This window comes from Mesoplodon mirus (assembly GCF_964341445.2).
Source record: "Mesoplodon mirus genome assembly, chromosome: 15".
In the NCBI taxonomy this organism is placed as follows: domain Eukaryota; kingdom Metazoa; phylum Chordata; class Mammalia; order Artiodactyla; family Ziphiidae; genus Mesoplodon; species Mesoplodon mirus.
Genome location: NC_138991.1, coordinates 26,425,570 through 26,446,030, shown reverse-complemented (window position 1 = coordinate 26,446,030; position 20,461 = coordinate 26,425,570). Strand labels below are relative to the sequence as shown.

The window sequence follows — 20,461 nt, the reverse complement described above, 5'->3', positions numbered from 1 at the left end:
CAGCCCGCCCCGCCCGGAGGTCCCGCGTGGAGCCGCCGCCGCCGCCGCCGCCGCCGCCGGGGAGGAGGAGGATGAAGGACAAACAGAAGAGGAAGAAGGAGCGCACGTGGGCAGAGGCCGCGCGCCTGGTGAGGCGGGCCGCCGAGGGGGGCTCGATGGGGGGCGTGGGGGGTTGGCTCGCCGAGCACCCCCCACTGGGAGGGGGAGGGGCGAAGCCCTGCCCACTGTAGGAGGGGGCGGGCCACCCTTCCTGCTGGAAAGGGACAATCCCCCAAGGCGTTGGGTGGGGAGAGGTCCCCCGCCGGGTCGGAGGTGGCGCCTTTTTCTGCACGTCCCCCCTCTAAATTCCTGCGGAGGGGTCGAGCTGGCAGGCCGGCTCCTCCCCCTCCGGGCGGCGGGGGCCCCCGCCTCCCCTCCCCCCCCACTATTTGGCAGCTTCTAGGGGGTCTGGGGAAGCTTCGTTTATGCACTCGGGGGAGTTAGGTTTCCGGGAAGGGTCGGAAGCTCCTCCCTCGCTTCCTGGTGGGCAATGGGGTGGTGCGTTTGACTCCAGGGGTTGGAAAGAGCCCCCAGTTTCAAGGACGCGAGTGGCATTTTGAGCTTTCGCAATCTAAACCAGGTGTATGGAGGGAAGCAAATGCTTACTCCCAGCTTGAACCCTGAGCCTTGGTTCTCAAACTTTCGTGTCCTGTGGGGGACACCTGGGGAGGTTGTTAGGAATGCTCATCCTAGGGCCCTACTTAAGACCTACTGAGTGTGAGATTCTGGAGTAGAGCTTGAATATCTTCATTTTAACCAGCTTCTCCGGTTGGTTGTAAAGCAGGTGGCCCACGTACCACGTACTTCTGAGATTCTGCTGACCGGACTTCACAAGCTAGACTGGAAACAGGCACTCTGCAGAGAACTAACTACACTTTGCAAAGAATGTATGCGTGTGTTCTCTATTCCTTAGTGTCCTGGTGCATGTATACATGAAGTGTTGGGCAGAGACCAAGTGTCTCTGAAGATAATGCTCACTGAGGACTTAGCAAAGGAGTAATTTGAGTTTTTGAAGCTGCCTCGTTATGGGGGTTGTGAATTTTCTGTTCTCCAAGTGTCAGAGGACTTGCAAGTGAAATATCTTCCTTTTGGATTTGCACCCACAAAGCTAAGACACTTTGAGACATGTTCTTATAAAATCTTGCTGATGACAATAGTAACAGGTTATGCTTGTCTCAGAGATGTCACTTCCTCATAACTGTCACGAAGCAGGGTTATAGTGCAGATAGTATACTTGTCTCTTGACACCCTGTAGTTTATATGTAATTGCTGTAATTCACTTTTAATGATGAATGAAGCTCAACCGTCTAATCTTTCATTTTATTGGGAAGTAGGGTTCCTGCCTCAAAGGTGTTGTGCAAAAAAAGACAAATATGTGTTGGAGGTTTTTACAAATCTTTGGTACACCTTTTTCGTTCTTGGAGCCTGTAAAACTCAGTTATTGACTTAAAAGAACTAACATTGTTTGGTTTATAGGGGAAATTAAACTGGTGTACCTGGTCATCTTCCCCAGGCATTTGTTGCCCAAGAAACAGAAGTAGCAACTAGTTTGTATGCTGAAGTTTTGTGCTTCAGTTAATTTGTTTTGGTTTGGCATATGAAATTTGAAGATTTTGAAGTACCTAAATACTTTTTTCAGGTTCAGTCAGATTTGGAAGCTTTGGTTACCTTTCAGGATCTCTTGGTAGTTTCAGGATTTCTCCATTGTTGCTTTACCTGGAAACAAATTTAGGCCTGAAGGAGACTAGAGGAGAGCCAGAAGGACGTGCTCTCTTTCTCCTGGAGGTTGAGTCTGTTCATTGAAATTCTCCTCTGAGTTTCTGTTCTGCAGGTGTTTATGACTCTGGGCACCAACAGGAAATTTGCTTGCCAGAGTTTTACTTGTTAGAGGTAGGTGAAAGTACCCTTAAATCCTGTGTTATTTATGTCTTGACAGAATTCTAAAGTCTGCTCGTCTCAAAGCTTTGTTGGCTCTTCCTAGTTGAAAGTCTCTAGGAATTTGGGGTCCACTCTTAAGCCTCTTTAGGTTCTTGAATTTACTGTGACCTGCACTCCAGTATCTAGGTTGCTATTTCTGTTTTGTCATTGGCTCAACTCATGCTAGATTATCCCAGTAAGTTCTTTCTCTTCTTTTACTTCTATGGTTCTTCATTAAAAAATAGTAAGTCCTACTTGGAATTACTTGTGGTGCTCTTAAACACATGAAAGATGACTTGTGGGAATATGGTGTGTAGTTTTGCCTGTCTTTTATTGTTTTTTGTTTAGAATTTTCTGTCCCTTTGGATGGGACTAGTTGGTGAGCGAGGGGGAACTTATAGAGTTCTCTCCTCATTTGGGGAAAAAAAAATTGTTGTAACAAACCAAGTGCTGGAGAGTTTGTGAGCGCTTAACACTGGCTAGAGAAAACCTTGACTCCAGTGAGCTATAGTGGTAGGGCAGTAGATTAGATCTAATTACTCTTTGGACAGGTGAATTTGGAGTGCTTGCAGTGGCGATCAGATGCACTTGCTTGGGGGCAGTTTCATATTGCTCCCGACCTTGCTCACATTGGTGGCTAAAGTGATACCAGGAACCCTTTTAAAACTGTTTTGGTAGGAAAGAAGAGACTTCTGGACAATTTCAGTAGTGTAGTAAGCCCCAGGAGGTTGATTTTTGCAGCTGTTAATTATGTTGTTGAGAAGCAGATATTCTTTCAAACATTTTGTCGTCTTGTTTTTCCTGGATGTAGGAGGTAGACTTTAGGGGGTTGGGTGGGTATAAATCCTCCTACTTGTTAGGAACAATTTGTTTGGGAGAAATAGCTGAGTGGATTTCCCTTTAGATTGAATGCCCTTAAATGGATTCTCCCTGGCTTTGAGAAACTCTTCATTGCATGCTTTATCTTTCACTTTGATTCATGACTGACCATTCTTACATCAAACATTTTTTTCCCTTTGAAGTTGGAGAAGAGATACTTTTTTTTTTTTAAGTATGCTTTAGAAAGACAGACTAGGGTTAGAACACTGCTGAATTGTTCTTATACTGAAAGCCAGAGGCATGTACAGTTTTAATAAAAGTGAAAACTTTGTATCTTTTGATGTAACTTCCCTTTAGAGATTTTGTTTCCTCTCTCTTAGATTCTCAGGCTCTTCCTGACTGCTGTTTAAATAATTGGTAGCTAATTTTTCAGTCATGCTTCTTTAAAAAAAAAAAAATTACCATACAAAAATTCACTAGCTTAGCTCACAATTAGTATCAAAGAAGTTATATCTGTGGCAGTGAACATTTAGTAGCTTGTACTGTGGGTTTGTTCAAGTCAATACTGCTTAACTTGGCACTTAGGTTCTTGGAATACAAAGATGGATGAGCTTTGCCCTTGAGGAGCTTATGGTTTTTCTGGGGATGGAGAAGGTCCAGACAGGTGAATAGAATTTCATTACAGGCATGGTAAGTGCCATCATAGATGTATAAATGGTAATAGACATTCTGGTTCCTGCTTATTGTCTAATAAGCATAATTATGAGTAGCTCCTCCTTTTACTCTCAAGTGTCCTGCTTTGGAAGATAAATTATCAGTGTTGTGCAACTATGGGGCACTGAAAAGAGACATTGAACTGTCTGGCAGAGACCAGAGAAGGCTTCCTGGAGGAAGGTGCTTTCCAAACTGAATCTTGAAGGGTGAGTAGGAAGGAGTTAGGCCTGTCACAGAAGACGTAAGCAGGAGCTGGTAACAAAAAATAGGAGTGTGTATTTTTATTTGCAGGGTGGAGAGTGTGGGAACTGGGTAGAACTACACATAGTTATTGGAACATAAAGTTTGTGGAGAGACAGGCAGAGATCAGATTGTGAGGGCCTTGTACGCCAGGCCAGCACACACCTACTTGGTGCCAGGCACTGTAGGCACTCCAATCTCTACAACAACTCTTGAGAGGAAGATCTCAGTATCCTTCCTTCACAAACGAAGGAACCTAGGCTTAGGGTGGGTAGGTAACTTGCCCAAGTTTAGAAGACCAGAATTTGAATTCCTTAGGACCAGGTTTGTCTGGTTCTAAAGCCTGTGCTTTTCCAGTGGACTAGTGGTCTCTCTGGAAGCTTCAGCTTTCTCTGTATATAATTAGGTTGCTGTTGAAGGACTTTAAAGTGGGAAAGTGATTAAGGCAGGTTTATTTTGTTGGACTGACTGGGGCTAAATAGCAGGGTAAGTTCTGCAAAAACGGGGGTTTGGTTTTTTTTTTTTTACTGGTGAATTTTTAGAATTGTCCCTAGCGCAAAGTGAGTATTTCACGTGTTTGTTGAATGAAGGATGGCAGCTGAGTACGAATGAATTTGAGGAAAGCAGGGCTGGTTGCAGGGATATTAGCGAAAAGGCTGTTGTGTCAGGTCGGGTCAGAAACTGGTGGTGGGAACTGGGGGACAGGTGAGAGTGAAGGGTGATGCCTGGGTTTCTGAAGTAGGTGATGAGACAGGCTGCCGACCAACGAGAGGAATGTTAGAAGTGGGCGGGGGCGGTGAATTAGAGTAGGTGAGCATGTGGGACGTCCAGTACAGAACTGAGTATTTGAAGTCTGAAGCTTGGGGAGCAGTCCGCAGTCCAGGCTAGAGGTAGAGATTTGGGAGTTATCAGAATTTTGGTAGTAGTTGAAACTGTGAGAGATGATAATGACACCCAAGGAGAATGTAAAAACTGAACAGAGGGCCTCCCTGGTGGCGCAGTGGTTGAGAGTCCGCCTGCCGATGCAGGGGATACGGGTTCGTGCCCCGGTCTGGGAGGATCCCATAAGCCGCGGAGCGGCTGGGCCCGTGAGCCATGGCCGCTGGGCCTGCGCATCCGGAGCCTGTGCTCCGCAACGGGGGAGGCCACAACAGTGAGAGGCCCGCGTACCGCAAAAAGAAAAAAAAAAAAAAAACTGAACAGAGAGAGGCTAAGAATGGGACCATGGTAGAGGTTTTATTTCAGCAGCTACTCCTCCAAAACTTGACTTCCTTTAGTGCTCAGGGTTCATGTTCTTCCACAGAGAGAACCTTCGCAGCAGTCCTGTCAGGCTTCTGGCTATACATTTTACTTGTGACAGAGCAGTACAGTACTTCGTTGTCACGGTTGTTAAATGACTGCAGGATGTGCACTGGTAGAGATGGTACAGAGATACTGACAGCCTCTCTTTTTTCCTCCCTGAGAAGAATAACATTTCTAAAACAACTCAGTTTCTTCAAGTGAGAGAGCTCCGGTTGCTCACTGTGACCTTACTGCCAGGACTTAGTTATAGATGTCGCTAACATAAGTGGGATGTTCCATTTCTCATTGTTCGCTTGCACCAATCATACAGGATCGCAGCATCATGTTGCCAAATGGCAAAATGTACTGTGGCAGTTAACAACAGAATTTCACAACCCAGTGGCACAAAAGCCATCATTTAAAAAATATGGGTACTGGGAATTCCCTGGTGGTCCAGTGGTTAGGACTCTGTGCTTTCACTGCCAAGGGCACAGGTTCAGTCCCTGTTTGGGGAACTAAGATCCTGCAAGTGTGGCCCCCCCCCCAAAAAAAAGATAAAAAAATACGGGTACTAATCAAAGTTCCTTGGGAAAGAAAATCTAAATGCATTTCTGTCTTACAATTTATTGCGTAGGAAACTATGTATTCTGTGGTTTAGCCGTATTAGCAGCATCAAGTTAAGCGGTAATCAAGGTTGCTAAGGCCCCACATATCATAACATGTATGCTGAGAGGTTGTGTGTTTTCAGAATTGAGAATTAGAATATTTCATCTAATTGCAGTCACTTTCAGCAACTAGTTAGATATATGTGTAATTTGGTTTCGGAAGTAATTTTGTCTGTGGAAAGACTAAATTGTCAGCAGCGGTACCTCATAGCAGAATTGTAGCCCATGTTATATAGTGATGGATGTAAATGGAAGTTGCACACTGAAATCAGAACACTTATATTTCTTCAGGTACTAGAAAACTACTCAGACGCTCCAATGACACCAAAACAGATTCTGCAGGTCATAGAGGCAGAAGGACTAAAGGAAATGAGGTTTGTATGGCTCTTGTCGCTTAATGTGAGGGTTTCATAGGACACGTGTCTTCCTGCACTCAGGCAGTGATATGAGAAAGTCCGCGTGTGCATATATGTGTACACACACACACACACACACACACGTCTGGTGGTGGTGTGGAACTATCTCCCATGTTGTGTGTCCTCTGGGTGGAGGGTGGGAGTGGCTCAACATTCATTTGTTTTCATCAGAGGTGCAGTGGCTTTCCCTATCCTTGCTCTCCCATAAATTTCGACATGGAGCTTGTTTTTTGTGTAAGGAGTCAGCACATTTTCTCGTGTACTCTGTTTTGCAAGTTTCAGTGATAGAGAAGGGACAGACTCGGGCTCCATCGTGGCTAAAACTTCCCTCCTGTCTATACCGTGTCTTTGAAGTCCTTTGTTTTAGGATCAAAGAAGGGTGGTCTAATCACCATAAAACCCACTGGCTTTTTTTCCCCCTACCGATGCTAGGCATTCATGATATGAGCATACTAAATTTGGAGGTGACCTTGATTTTCTTATCCTATGATATATTTTTCCTAAAGAAGCAACAAATTGGAAACACAGAAAGAATTGCAGGCACAAACAAAAATCAGTGCCTGTCCTGAATCCTTTCTCTCCTCACCCCAACCTTTTTTAAAATTAAAATGAAAGAGGAGAGCACAACACAGTTCCTTCTTGGGATTCAGAACATACAGCATATATTTTGCTGGTTACGCTTTAGCTGCTTGAAATTGATCTTTTAGGATCAAAAGATCCTCACTTTCCAGTTGTCAGTTCAAACATTCTGTAGCTGACATTTTGTGGGGCGGGGGAGGATCAGGATTGTCTAGATACATTCATTTAAATACTACCTATGCACTGTGTAGTGATATAATTGTTTTTTTTGTTTGTTTGTTTTGGTTTTATGGGCTCTTTCCCATCATGCTGCTGTCTGCACTGCTGTTGGACCACTGTGCCTATAGAAGGTAAATTAGTCCCTTTGGGACAGATGGAGTTGAGAACCTAACTTGTTTCTGCTTCTAGCTCTTACAGGAATTATGAAGCAGTCATGGTGGCTCGTGATGAGTGAGCAGCTCTGTGATTTGTAGACAGAGGTATAGTGTGTAGGAGTCACACTGTTTCAAGAAAGACTCTGCCAGCATGCCTTTCCCCACTGTAGCAGAGACATTAGCGCACCCACTTGATACTCCAGATTCTGCACAAGGTTTCTTTTACAGATTGGTTCTTGGTGAAATTTTTTTTTTTTTTTAGCATCCAGTGTGTTCCAAAGCCGAATAAGTAATAGGGTTTTTTTAAATGGCTTTTTTAGACTCAGAATTTATTTTTAACACTCTGTATAAATTAGGGCCTCTAATTCTGAAAAATGCTGAGAGGCTTTACTTGAGATATTTATATTTATTTAACATGCTGGGGAGAGGGAAGAGCAGATGCACAGGTGAACCCTAGCACTAACATGCTAGCGCCAAACTCAGTTAATATTAATAATGGACATTTGTCTGTATTTTTGACAGCTTTTCTATTTTAAGATTTAGTAAGTAGTTGCTAACTCACATGAGTTGTCATTGTTTTGCGACCTAGTGTTGTAGCAGGGACCACGATATAACTTAATATGCTATCTCTTTTTTTGGTTTAATGTTTGAGCATTATTGGGTACTAAATCCATTTGACTTTTTATATTCAAATTTAAATTATTGCTCCTGGGTAGATATAAAGTAAAACCCATCTTTCCCCCTTCCCAACTGAGAAAAAGCAAATGAAATACTGTTCCTTTTGTGTGTTTATTAGAAAATGTTAACTGGAAAAAAAAAAAGTGTGCTTATTTTCTTGGGACAGCACCAGTGATTCTGTGGTTTTTGTGTTGAAAATGTTATGTGGCAGTTTCTGAGCATGATACGCAGGTTGGAATATAGATACTAGGAAACTCTCGGTTTTGTTTTTAATTAACATTAAAATTTAATTTAAATGTTTTGGGTAAATAAAAGTATTGGGTAATTTTTTTTTCCAAAACTCCTGAGTGTACCTGAAAAATCATTGTGTAGTGTTCCTAAATTTCTTGAGAGTTTGGTTCATATTGTCAAAAGGCACTAAAGAATTGTCAGGTATGGAGTGGAGATATCAGATAGCATGTCTTAGCCCAGAGCTCTCTGGGTGTGATTTATGTGAATTTCATTTGTTGCTCTTGTGCCACTTTCAAAGTAGAATTCTTGTCATGGGATGTTTTCTTTTATATTTCTTCCTCTTTTTCTTGATTTAAGAGTGAGTTAAAGGGTATTAGAGCTTTGAGTAAGTAGACATATTGATTTGTATGACCACCTTCCATCCTTGTATGTTTTTACAGTGGGACATCCCCTCTTGCATGTCTTAATGCCATGCTACATTCCAATTCAAGAGGAGGAGAGGGGTTATTTTATAAACTACCTGGCCGGATCAGCCTTTTTACACTCAAGGTAAGTAATATAAACTCTACTTTAGTGCAGTGGTTCTTCAGCTTTTAGTGTTCATAAGAATCACTGGTAGGTCTGGAATGTGGCCCATGAATTTGCATTTCTAATAGGCAGGCAGGTGATGCTGATGCTGTTTTTCTGAAATGGTGCATTGAGATGTTCTAGTGTGAACAGAGTATTAGGAATTACTTAGTCATATCAGCTATTGTGTCTGTATTCAGTTTTTCCTTGTTTATATCTTTGCAGATTGTATGCAATAGAGGGATAAGTATGTGTGGGGGTAATTGCAAATGTGCCTTAATTATAGTTTTGTTTGTAATAACATGTGAAGGATAAATTACTGGACAGCCAAGTAAGACCTATTCTATGGAAAATAACTGAAATGTGAAAATACTTGTGGAAATTCAAAAACTCAGCATTTACCAAGTGACACTAATTACAAAGGAAGAGAACTTAAATCAGGTTCAATTCATAAGCTTAAATAGAGCTGAAATGAACAAGCTAATTATTTTTCTACCATTTGTGATATACATCATTTAAACCAGGGATTGGCAGATTTTTTTCTGTAAAGGACCAGAAAATAAATATTGTAGGTTTTGTGGGCCACACTGTCTCTATCGTAACTATTCAACTCTGCCATTGAAGCAGGAAAGCAGCCACAGAGAATGCACAAACGAATGGGCATGGGTGTGTTCCAGTAAAACTTTATTTATAAAAACAAGCAGTGGGCTAGATTTGGCTTGGGGGTGTAGTTTGCTGACTCCTAATTTAGACATAGTTGACCTGTTGATGGTGAGAAACTGAAAATTTGATGCTGATCCTTATAATCTTCCATAATGTAGTTATAAATTGCAGTAGTCCATAAACAGACTTTTCTCTTTTAGTTTTTTGATAGACTTGTTTTCTTTAGTTAATTAAAAATTAAACACTTGAACAAATACCAACTATATAACCTGTGGTCATAAAACTTGATCTTTAAGTACACGTCAGATGTATCTTACGTTCAGATATCTGTGCTGTTCTCTATATTTTTATTCGTGGTATTTCAGACTTTAAAAGGCAGCATAATGTAATGTCAGAAACAGCCTTGGAAGAGTCAGAGCCCTTAGTTCAAAATTTAGCTTTGTCACCTGGGACAGATTTAACCCCTCTTTATGGTGGTGTATGCATCCCTGACAGTCAGTCCTTAATAAATGGTACCCTTTATGATATTCCTTTAGGTTCCTTGTCCTTAATTGCCTGTTAATGGCATTTTTCTATTATATATTATTATATATATTGTAATTATAGGTAATTATGTATAGTTATAGTTGTGTGTATTATATGTGTTACAAATATGCCTGTTAATGGAACATTTCTCTTTTAAGAGGGAGAAGAAATACCTATTTCTATGGATACCTTAAAGATAGGAATTGAGTTTTCATTTGTCCTTGTAATTTGGCTCTGGGCAGAATTCTTGGCATAGTCCATGCTTAATAATTTTTTAAAATTTTATTTATTTATTATTTTGGCTGCATTATTTTCGTTGCTGCATGCAGGCTTTCTCTAGTTGCGGTGAGTGGGGGCTACTCTTTGTTACGGTGCGCAGGCTTCTCATTGTGGTGGCTTCTCTTGTTGCGAAGCATGGGCTCTAGGCACATGGGCTTCAGTAGTTGTGGCACGTGGGCTCAGTAGTTGTGGCTTGTGGGTTCTAGAGCGCAGGCTCAGTAGTTGTGGCACACAGGCTTAGTTGCTCCGCAGCATGTGGGATCTTCCTGGACCAGGGCTCAAACCCGTGTCTCCTGCATTGGCAGGCAGATTCTTAACCACTGCGCTACCAGGGAAGTCCCTGGTAGACTTTTACCTTGGTTGAGTATCTGTGCGTACTATCCATGCGTGTCTCTTTTAACATTTTGACCTGTTGGAAAGCAATATATGCAAATGCAACAGAAAGTAAAATGCAACAGGGAAAGTGAAGGTAGCCCATAAATTCTGCGATTTGTAACCTAAATGATAATTTATATTAATAATATTTGAAAAAATCGGATTATAATTTCCTTATAGCTTTGCTGCTTGTTGTATTCAGTTAATATATTTGCCATGATGGTATTGATACATACAGGCACACCTTATTCTCCACCACCGCCCCCACCCCTCCCGGGGCTCCTTGAGAGTCTGAAGTGTCGATTAGTCTTATTAATTGCCTCATTATCACCACACTATCTTCCAGAAGTTGTGCAGGCATTTACTTTATTGTTATTTGGGAATGGATAATAAAGGATACCCAAAATCTGAACCAGCTGATTACCATCCTCATCACCCGAGGACCCAGGTCTGCTGAATAAAGTGCAAGGTGGTGCATTTTTTCCTTTTTTATCCTCATTTGAAGAAATTTCAAACCTACAGAAAAATTGGAGTACTACACTGAACACCCCACCTATCTTGCTTTCTTCCTAATTGTTACAAGTTTGCCACATTTGCTTTATCCCCCTCTACGTATGTATGCTTTTTTTCCCAGAACCATTTAAAAGTGTTCAACTAGTACTGGTACTTCACCCTTACATATCTTAGGATACATGTCTTAGGAGCAAGGACATTATCCTACATAACCGCAATACCATTGTTACAGTCAAGAAACTTAATGATACAGTAGTATATAATATATAGTCCATATTCAGTTTTTTTCTGGTTCTAAAAGTATTCTTTATGGCTTTATTTATTTATTTACTTTTGGCTACGTTGGGTCTTCGTTGCTGCGCGCAGGCTTTCTCTAGTTGTGGCGAGCGGGGGCTACTCTTCGTCACGGTGCGCGGGCTTCTATTGTGGTGGCTTCTCTTGTTGTGGCTCATGGGCTCTAGAGCGCAGGCTCAGTAGTTGTGGCTTGCGGGCTCTAGGCGCACAGGCTTCAGTAGTTGTGGCACATGGGCTTAGTTGTTCTGTGGCGTGTGGGATCTTCCGGGACCAGGGCTCGAACCCTCGTCCCCTGCATTGGCAGGTGGGTTCTTAACCACTGCGCCACCAGGGAAGTCCTGTGGCATTTTTTGGTCTGTTTTTCTCATGTGTTAAGGAGAAGCATGTGCAGGATGGCTTGGTATTTTTCTCCCCACTGCTTGGAAATCTCTTCTAGCGGGCCATCAAGGTCAGAAACCATGTGGTTTCACTATTTAGTTGAAAATAGGAGTTTTTTCAGTTCTGAATACATTTGTGTGGCCTTATCTATGGTTACCAAAGCTTTACTGATAAGCTGGAGTCTTTGGGGGCATGCCACAGGGTTCCTTCTCTGATAAAAGTTGTTCTGGGTAATGCGATGGTACATTTGACACTTTATGTGTAGATGCTTGCATCAGGCCTTAGAATTAGTACTCAGGGATGTGTGGGATAGATGAAATCTATCCATGCTTTGAATTCTTGTTTTGAATTGCTTTTCTTAAGCTTTTCCTGAAGTTAGCTGTCAGTGTCCATCATTGCCTGGTTAGAGGTGGGATTTATATTGTTTTTTACACTTGGAATTTCCCATCCTTGTAAAACCAGTGAGAGCTCCTTTGTAGTGTTCTACATTTTTATGACTTTCATGCTGAACTAGTTTGCTTTTGTGACTAGGTGTTTGTGTCATTGGTGAGCTTAACCTGGGTTGTGAGTTGTCATTGCAGCACTCACTGTCAGTCATGACTGCAGTCATCTGAACATTGTTCAGTTTTATTGTGGAATGATGCTCAAGTCAAGGTGTCACAGCCATTTGCACTTTATTATACCTCATGTAGTGATAGGGCTCAGCCTTAGGGGGGGTCCTTTAATTCAATTAACAAGTCCAGTTGAATCTTTTTAATATGTAGAATATATATTTTTAAAGTACTAAAAAATCTTCTTGGTAAAAAAAATAAATGACTACACTTAAAGTATCCATCCATTAAAATTCACTGTTTGCAAATAAAAGAAAAGCAAATGGAGGAAGAGAGGGAGGTAATTTTTGCAGTTTCACAATGTTATTTATAGATCCACAATTAAATTTTTCACATACAACTCCACACTTGCAGTGATTCCAGAACTATTTATATTACCATTAAATACTGAGGAGACTTCCATACAGTCAAATCATAGAGTCTGTCATTTGCAAGGCAGTACCAGAATCCATTTTGATTTTTGATAGGTATGCATCAAGCAAAGTGGGCTTCTAAAAATGCAAGTCATATCATACCACTATCCTGCTTGGCCCTTGCCTACCTCTCTGATCTCTCCTGGCACCTTCTCCTTGGTCATTATACTTCAGCCACCCTGGCCTTCATTCATTCTGTTTCTCAAAGGCCCCAAACTTGTGTCCACCTCAGAGCCCTTGCACTTGCTGGCCCCTCTGTCTGGAAAGCTCGGGGGTAACTTCTTGTCATTTGGTTGTTAGTCCAAAAGTATCTTCTCAGTGAGGCTTTCTCTAACGGTAGTTCCAATTCCACAACACTATGAAGGTTTTGGTTGTTTCACAGTCCTACCTCGTTTGTTTGGTTACTTGGTTATCATTAGCCTCCCTCCACTTGAATGTCAGTGCAGGGACTTGGTTTTCACTGTATCTCCTGTGTCTGGCAAATAGTACATGATGTAATAAATATTGGCTGAATGGAAAGTAGAAGATAGCATCATCAGTATCTTAAGCCAGCTAATTCTCCTTGTAGTCTACCTGTCTTTTGTTTTTTTTTTTTTTTTTGTGGTATGTGGGCCTCTCACTGTCGTGGCCTCTCCCGCTGCGAAGCACAGGCTCCGGACGCGCAGGCCCAGCAGCCATGGCTCACGGGCCCAGCCGCTCCGCGGCATGCGGGATCCTCCCAGACCGGGGCACGAACCCGCGTCCCCTGCATCGGCAGGCAGACTCTCAACCACTGCGCCACCAGGGAAGCCCTACCTGTCTTTTATATGTTTTATTATAGAATATGCGTATTCTGGGTTATTTTTTCTTCTCAGCAAGGCAACTTCTAAGAACCCTTTTTTTTTTTCTTGCTCTCTTTAGAGCAATTCTGTGTTAATCTGTGAAAGAATCTGCTGACACTAGAAATAAATCTTGGGACTTCCCCAGTGGTCCAGTGGTGAAACTCCACGCTTCCAGTGCAGGGGGCGTGGGTTTGATCCCTAGTTGGGGAACTAAGATCCCACATGCCATGCGTGGTGTGGCAAAAAAGAAAAAAAAGAAATCTTTCCCAGGCTGTGGCCATAATGTGGTCCTTCTAATTGCCGAAGGCAGAAACTGAGCCTTTCGAAACAGTTTGAATGCTTTAGGTATCTTTTAGGTATCACGTTATTCTTTTTAGTTTTGAACTTTGGTCATCATCTTTGTTAGAAAAAAGAATTTCTTCTTTCATATAAAGTGGTAGTGACGTTTTTAGATGATGTCTTTTATAGTCCGTGTTAGCTTTATCAAATATATGATCTTTTTAGTGCGTAGAATCCTAGAATTTTAGTGTGGAAGGGGCTCTCAAATCATCCGATTCATTTGCATTTTGCAGGTAGAAAACTGAACTTCTCACAGATTAGGTTTACCCATGACCATGTGTCCTTGCAACAAATGCATTTGGCCAAGTTGGGACTAGAACCCACGGCCCTACCTTTTGAGTTTGATTTCTTTTCATTATGCCAATTCAGAATAAAGAGTTTTTCTTCAGGTTTTAGGATCTTTGGTTACTTCATCTTTTTGAAGCGTCTTATGAGTTCCTTGATATTTCTCAGAATGTTTGTTTTATTCTCGTAATGAAAATTCTTATAATTGTTAAGCAAAAGTAGCTTTTCATATCCTTAGATGTGTACTCTTCAGTTATGGGCGGTTGGTTTGAATTTCTGCCCTCTGCATTAATCATATTGGCATTTCTGATCGTGGTCGTTCTTTTCTGTACCAGAGTGAGTGGTATATGGTGGTAGTAAGAGCACTGGAGTCAGCTTGAGGTCTGGGGTCCAGCACAGTGCCTCAGGTCCTATGGAATATCTCCATTTATACTTCTTTGTCTCTAACACTGAGAAGTTGAAATAGATTGGTTGTTTAAATACTTCAGGCGTAAAACCTTTTATATCATGAAATGGAGCTGCATGATGTAGATGACTGTGAAACTGCTCTGGTTGAAACAAGCATGAAGACCCCGCTTCTCCATCTCTCGTGGATTCTGCCACCCCTATCCCATTCCCCAAGCACCCAAGGCATCTTTCCCAGACCCAGGAGCTCTGTTGAAAACCTCCTAGAGTGAAAGTTCAGTGAAGACCCTTCCTGTGCTCACATTTTAGCATCTAGACTATTTTGTGTGAAAAGTAAGTCGGCCCTGGATATTTTTCTTTCCTGTTCTTTTGTGATGCATTTGGTATTTACTGGAAGCTGACTGTTTTATTACAAACCCTTTCCCACTCTGTACTGCATAGAAGGCCTACTTAGTGGAGCAGTACCATTTACTCTGGTTAGTGGTAGCAGTAGTTTGGTCTTGATGGAGGCTTTGACCCGTCATTTGGTAAAAGTTTCCTTATTGGAGTAATTCTCAAGGGCCGCCTGGATCCACCTTTGAAAAATGGGGTATTCTGTTGTCTGACAGGATATTCAGCAAGCTCAGGGAGAAAAGAGAACTTGATCGTTCATGGAGCCCTGGTCAGACTCTGGTTTGCCTAAGAGGTGAGCAGCCTTTTGTCCTGCTACCTCCTGAAGTTCAAAGCCCTGTACGTGTGAAGTGGTAAATGATAAAGGTCAGGGAACAGAGGTTTGGAAAGCACTACCACTGGAATTATTTTCTGTAGCTCAGAGGGGTGGGCAGGATGATAATTTCAAGGTTTCTAAAGCAGTATATATATTTTTAACAAAAAGGTTATAAACATTTTTTAAGTGTGATTTTAAAGCATCAGGGTTCTAGGAAAATGAGGATCTTGTATGTGCTTCAGGCTTCCTTGGGACTGTGTGAAAAATGCTTAAACTTTCCTAGGGTCAGCCAGTATGAAAACTGCGTTTGACCTCTTCTCAATCCTTCATATCAGACTTCTTGGGAGGGTTGTTTGAGGAACTTGTTTAGTGTAAGAAAGTTGCTTCTTATTCTAGTTTACATAATCTGGTAGAAAAGATGGAAACTAATGCTTCATTGAGTGCTAACTATATTCCAGACAGGCATCATACTGCTCACATTGGTCTTTTGAAACATAAATATGTTTCCTACTCCTGTACTAATGGGGGAAACAGCCTGAGAGAGTTTAAGTAAATGGTATGAAGTCACGTTTTTGGTTATTTGAGAGGTTGGTATTTAACACACGGAGGACAGGTCAGGATATTCTAAGTTTCTACCAAATGAGTTGGCTCTCAAATATGTGAGATGCATACCCAAGGTTCTGAAAGAATAACTTCAAATTCTTCGTGCATCATGAAGCAGGAGAAGAATAGGGAGCCAAAAAAGATGTCTATTTTCTTCTGGAAGGTGCTGTCTTCTTCGATTCAGTTGTGCTAGATGGGCTTTGAAATGTGTGCTTTTTCAGTCAGGTAATCCTTTTGTTTCAGTTTTCTCTTTGGCTCTTTATGCCAGCTTTTCTTTGGTAAATTAACTCCTGACAGTTCTTTTAAAACTCCTTACTATTTTTTTTGGTCTGCATTTCCACTGCCACCTTAGTCTAAGTTATCCTTGTATGCTAGCTACTGAAATAGCTCCTGCCTGGTCTACTTGCTTTCACTTTTGCCTCCTTAGAATCCAGTTTGCTCTTTTGTAATCCACAAAGCAGCCAGAGGGGTTTTTTAAAAAACAATTTGATCATGACACATTTCTATCTGATTCAAGTCTGTGGTTTCCTATGGTGTTTACCAAAAAATCCAAACCTTGCTCAGCCACACTGCCCTTCTTTCAGTTCTTTGAATTCCTGAAGCTCTTTCCAGTTTTAGGGTCTCCTATTTGGAGCTCTCTTCTCTCCACTTCTGCCTGGCTCAGCTTAATGGGTATCAACTTAAATCTCAGTCCCTTAGAGGAGCCTTCTCTCTAAATTGGGTTTTCCTGTTGTGCCCTGAACTTTACTTCTTTTCACTTACAACTTTATAATTATATAATTATTTGGGTGATTGTTTGATGTCTCTCCTGACCAGGTCTTAGGGCAGAGAATCTGTATTATTTTGTTCTGGGCTATATCCTCAGCATCTATCATAGTAGGTGCTTAAAAATGTTTGTTAGATAAATGCAGTGGAAAAAGCATAGAAGGAGGTTGTTATGATTTGATTGGTAGCAGTTCTCTATGCCAAACAGTAGAATTGGTTCAGAATAGTAATTGTTAGTATTAAAATTGAAACATGTAGTACAGAATGTGTATCAGGATCTCTTTTTCAGGGAATGGAGTGTTTGAAAACCTCCAAAGTGTAAGCTTTGTTTTCTCAAAAGAAAGAAAAAGTAATGTCCAGTGTTGCCTTTGAAATCTAGTGCCGTATTGATTCCTGATATTCTGTGTTTGCCTGCCTTCTTTTTTCTATTGCCTCTCCCTGAAAACTTTTAGAATCTTATTTCCATGATTATATGCTTTAGTGTGGGTCTTTTTTCACTCTGCATGTCTTACTCAAATGTCTGATGATTTTTGGCTGAGGGCTATTCTTGACTCTTAAATATTAGCGGGAAGTTCAGTGTATTGTGGTTTTGTGGCTTCACTTGTCTCCTGCAGCAGTAGGTACTGGTTGTCACTTAGATGTATGGTACTGGAGTAGGGGTGTCCATCTCCTCCTAATGTAGACTTAGCAATTCCCACGTTCTCAATTCCATACCTCATCCTTGTCTGCCATGTACCTGGTTTAAGTTCTGAGCCTGTCTGGAATTTAGGGGATGAATCTGCTTGGGTCTTTTCAGTATCTCCTAGATTACTGTAGTAGCTTCCTAACTGGTCTCCTTACTTTGCTCTTGCCACCCTCCTCAACACTGGAGCCAGGAAATTTTTTTAAAAGTTCAGTCAGGGGCTTCCCTGGTGGCGCAGTGGTTGAGAGTCCGCCTGCCAATGCAGGGGACACGGGTACGTGCCCCGGTCCGGGAAGATCCCACATGCCGTGGAGCGGCTGGGTCCGTGAGTCATGGCTGCTGAGCCTGCGCGTCCGGAGCCTGTGCTCTGCAACGGGAGAGGCCACAGCAGTGAGAGGCCCGCGTACAAAAAAAAAAAAGTTCAGTCAGACTGTGTCATTCCTCCCACCCCGCTTCACTCAGGGTAAAGGCCAAAATCCTTAGAGCTGCTTGCAGTGCCCTTTCGCCATCTTCCTCCACCCTCACTCCCATCTCTCTTCCTCTTACTCTCTCCCCTTGTTCACTCTGCTTGACAAACACAGTGGCTTCTTTGGTGATCCTTTAACATGCTGTCGCTACTATTCGTCTCCGTCTCCGGGATTTTGCCTGCGCTGCTTCAGCTGTCTGCAGTGCTTTCCCCCAAACACCTTCATGCCTCGCTCCCTCACCTCCTTCAAGTCTGTGCTCGAATTGCACTCTGATGCCTCCACACCGCGTAGCTCTCCCAGTCCCCCTGTTCCCTGCCTTACTTTTTTTTTTTTTTTTTTTTTGCGGTATGCGGGCCTCTCACTGCTGTGGCCCCTCCCGTTGCGGAGCACAGGCTCCGGACGCGCAGGCTCCGGGCGCACAGGCTCAGCGGCCATGGCTCACGGGCCCAGCCGCTCCGCGGCACGCGGGATCCTCCCGGACCGGGGCACGAACCCGTGCCCCCCCCGTATCGGCAGGCGGACTCCCAACCACCGCGCCACCAGGGAAGCCCCCCTGCCTTACTTTTTATTTTCTTGGTATTTATCACTGTGTGATATACCATATTATATATGTTTTGTTTATTGTTATTGTATGTCTCCTTTGACTAGAACTAGTCCTCTAGGGGAGGAGTTTTTTTTTTTTTGCGGTACGCGGGCCTCTCACTGTTGTGGCCTCTCCTGCTGCGGAGCACAGGCTCCGGACGCGCAGGCTTAGCAGCCATGGCTCACGGGCCCAGCCGCTCCGCGGCATGTGGGATCTTCCCGGACCACGGCACGAACCCGTGTCCCCTGCATCAGCAGGCGGACTCTCAACCACTGCACCACCAGGGAAGCCCGGGGGGGGCGGGCAGTTTTTAATTTTAGTTAATGCCATCTCTTCAGCCCCTAGGAAAAAAGTAGGCACTCAGTAAGTATTTGTGTGAGTAAATGAATCATAGTTTATTTCTTTTAATTTGGTAATACAGTGAATTAGTTCAGTAGAATTTTTTCCAGTGCTCAAGCATCCTTGTATTCCTAGGATAAATGTCACTTTGACATGGTTTTCTTTTAAATAACACGTCATTGGATTTAGAGTATGAATAATTTATTTAGGATTCTTACATCTGTATTCATAAGTGACCGATCTGATATTTTGATTTCAAACCTTACCGTGCTTTGATATTAAAACAAGCTGTGCTGTTTTCCCTCCGTTGATTTTTGCAGTAGTCTCTTTAAAACAGAGATTATTTGGTTTTTTTGGTAGAACATGCCTATGAAGCCTACTGGGTGTGATGTGTCTTACTTTGAGAATATGTTGTTTTTAACTTTTTAAAATTGTGAAATATATAAACTATACAAAAGAGAATATATGCAAATTTTGTTATTTTAGGTAATAATAACTAAGAAATAAACTGCACACTGTATCCACCAGCCATCTCAAGAACAGAACATCCTCTGCACTCTTTGAAACCTCTGCGCATATCCCTTTCTCTCCCTGTTGAAGATAACCACTATTCTAATTTTCATATTAATCATTACCTTGCTTTTATTTCCAGGTTTACCCACATGTGTATGTATTGCTGAACATGCTTTAAATATATCTTTATGTGAATGGAATCACATTGTATGTATTTTTCTCTCACTTGCTGCTTTGTGCTTATCATTTCTGAGCTCGATGTGTGTTGGTGCATTTAATTGAAATACATCATACTTTCTGCTATTTGCTGTCTTACGGTTTGAATATTCCGTGATTTCTTTGTCCATTCTGCTCTTGGTGTGCATTTGGGTTGTTTCTAGTTCTCGCTGTAACAAACACTGCTGCATTGAATACTCTTGTACGTCTCTTGGCGCATGTGTGCGGTAGCTTCTCTAGGGTGTATACATTGCTAGGAATGGGACTGACCAGGAGGTTTTGCACCTAATCATCATGACTAGGTAGTACAGCTGTTTTTCGTATGTAATCATATGAATTTGTAAAGTAACCGTATGAATTTACATTGCTTTCATAGTACGTGAGAATCCCTATTGTTCCACAGCCTGAGTATTGTGGGTGTAAATTAGTATTTTTGTTCGGTTTTAAAATTACGATATCATTTACCTACAGCAAAATTCACCCATTTTGATGCACTAGTGTATAGTGTACTAGTGTACAGTTCTATGAGTTTTTTTTTAAAATTCATTTTTTTTTAGTTCACATTTGTTTTGACATTTTATTTGGCATTTTAACAGTGCTATTTAAAGGTATGCCATACGTGTCTTGAATGCAGTTGCTCCAGTAAATGCTTTTGCTAAAACATGCTTCTCCCTCCCCTAAAAATTCAGTTTTACATTTATGTACAGTAAAATTCACCCTTTTCCGGTTATAGTCCTTTGAGTTTTGACAGACACATACAGATGTGTAACTGCCACCATAATTAAGATATAGAACAGTTCCATCACCCCAGACACTACCCCCTTGCTTTTCTGTAGTCAGTTCCTCTCCCGACCCCAGCTCCTGGCCAGCCATTGATTTGTTTTCTATCCTTGCAGTTATGCCTTTTCCAGAATGTCATATAAATGGATTTATACACTATGTAGCCTTTTGAGTCTGGCTTCCTTCGCTTAGTGTGAGGTATCTGAGATTTAGTTAGCTATCTTGTACAGTATAGTTCCCCCTTACCCGAGGTTTCACTTTCTGCAGTTTCAGTAACTGGTGGTCAACTGCAGTCTGAAAATACTAAATGGAAAATTCCAGAAGTCAACAATTCATAAGTATTAAATTGCACACTGTACTGAGTAGTGTGGTGAAATCTTGAGCCA

General features: G+C 42.0%; 1 protein-coding gene across 2 annotated transcripts in view; it reads left to right on the top strand.

Annotated features, from left to right (window-relative positions):
* The first annotated feature begins 5 nt into the window (after positions 1 to 5).
* The window catches only part of ASXL1 (ASXL transcriptional regulator 1), a 68,257-nt gene continuing 47,801 nt past the window's right edge, over positions 6 to 20,461 (top strand). The window contains exons 1-3 of one of the 2 annotated variants that reach the window (XM_082645406.1): positions 6 to 128; positions 5,967 to 6,064; positions 8,394 to 8,502. In XM_082645406.1, coding sequence (XP_082501532.1) covers positions 72 to 128; positions 5,967 to 6,064; positions 8,394 to 8,502 — 264 coding nt within the window. In that variant the 5' untranslated portion in view covers positions 6 to 71. Of the gene's footprint in view, positions 129 to 5,966; positions 6,065 to 7,040; positions 8,503 to 20,461 lie in introns of those variants that run through there. The other variant, XM_082645405.1, reaches the window with a different exon arrangement.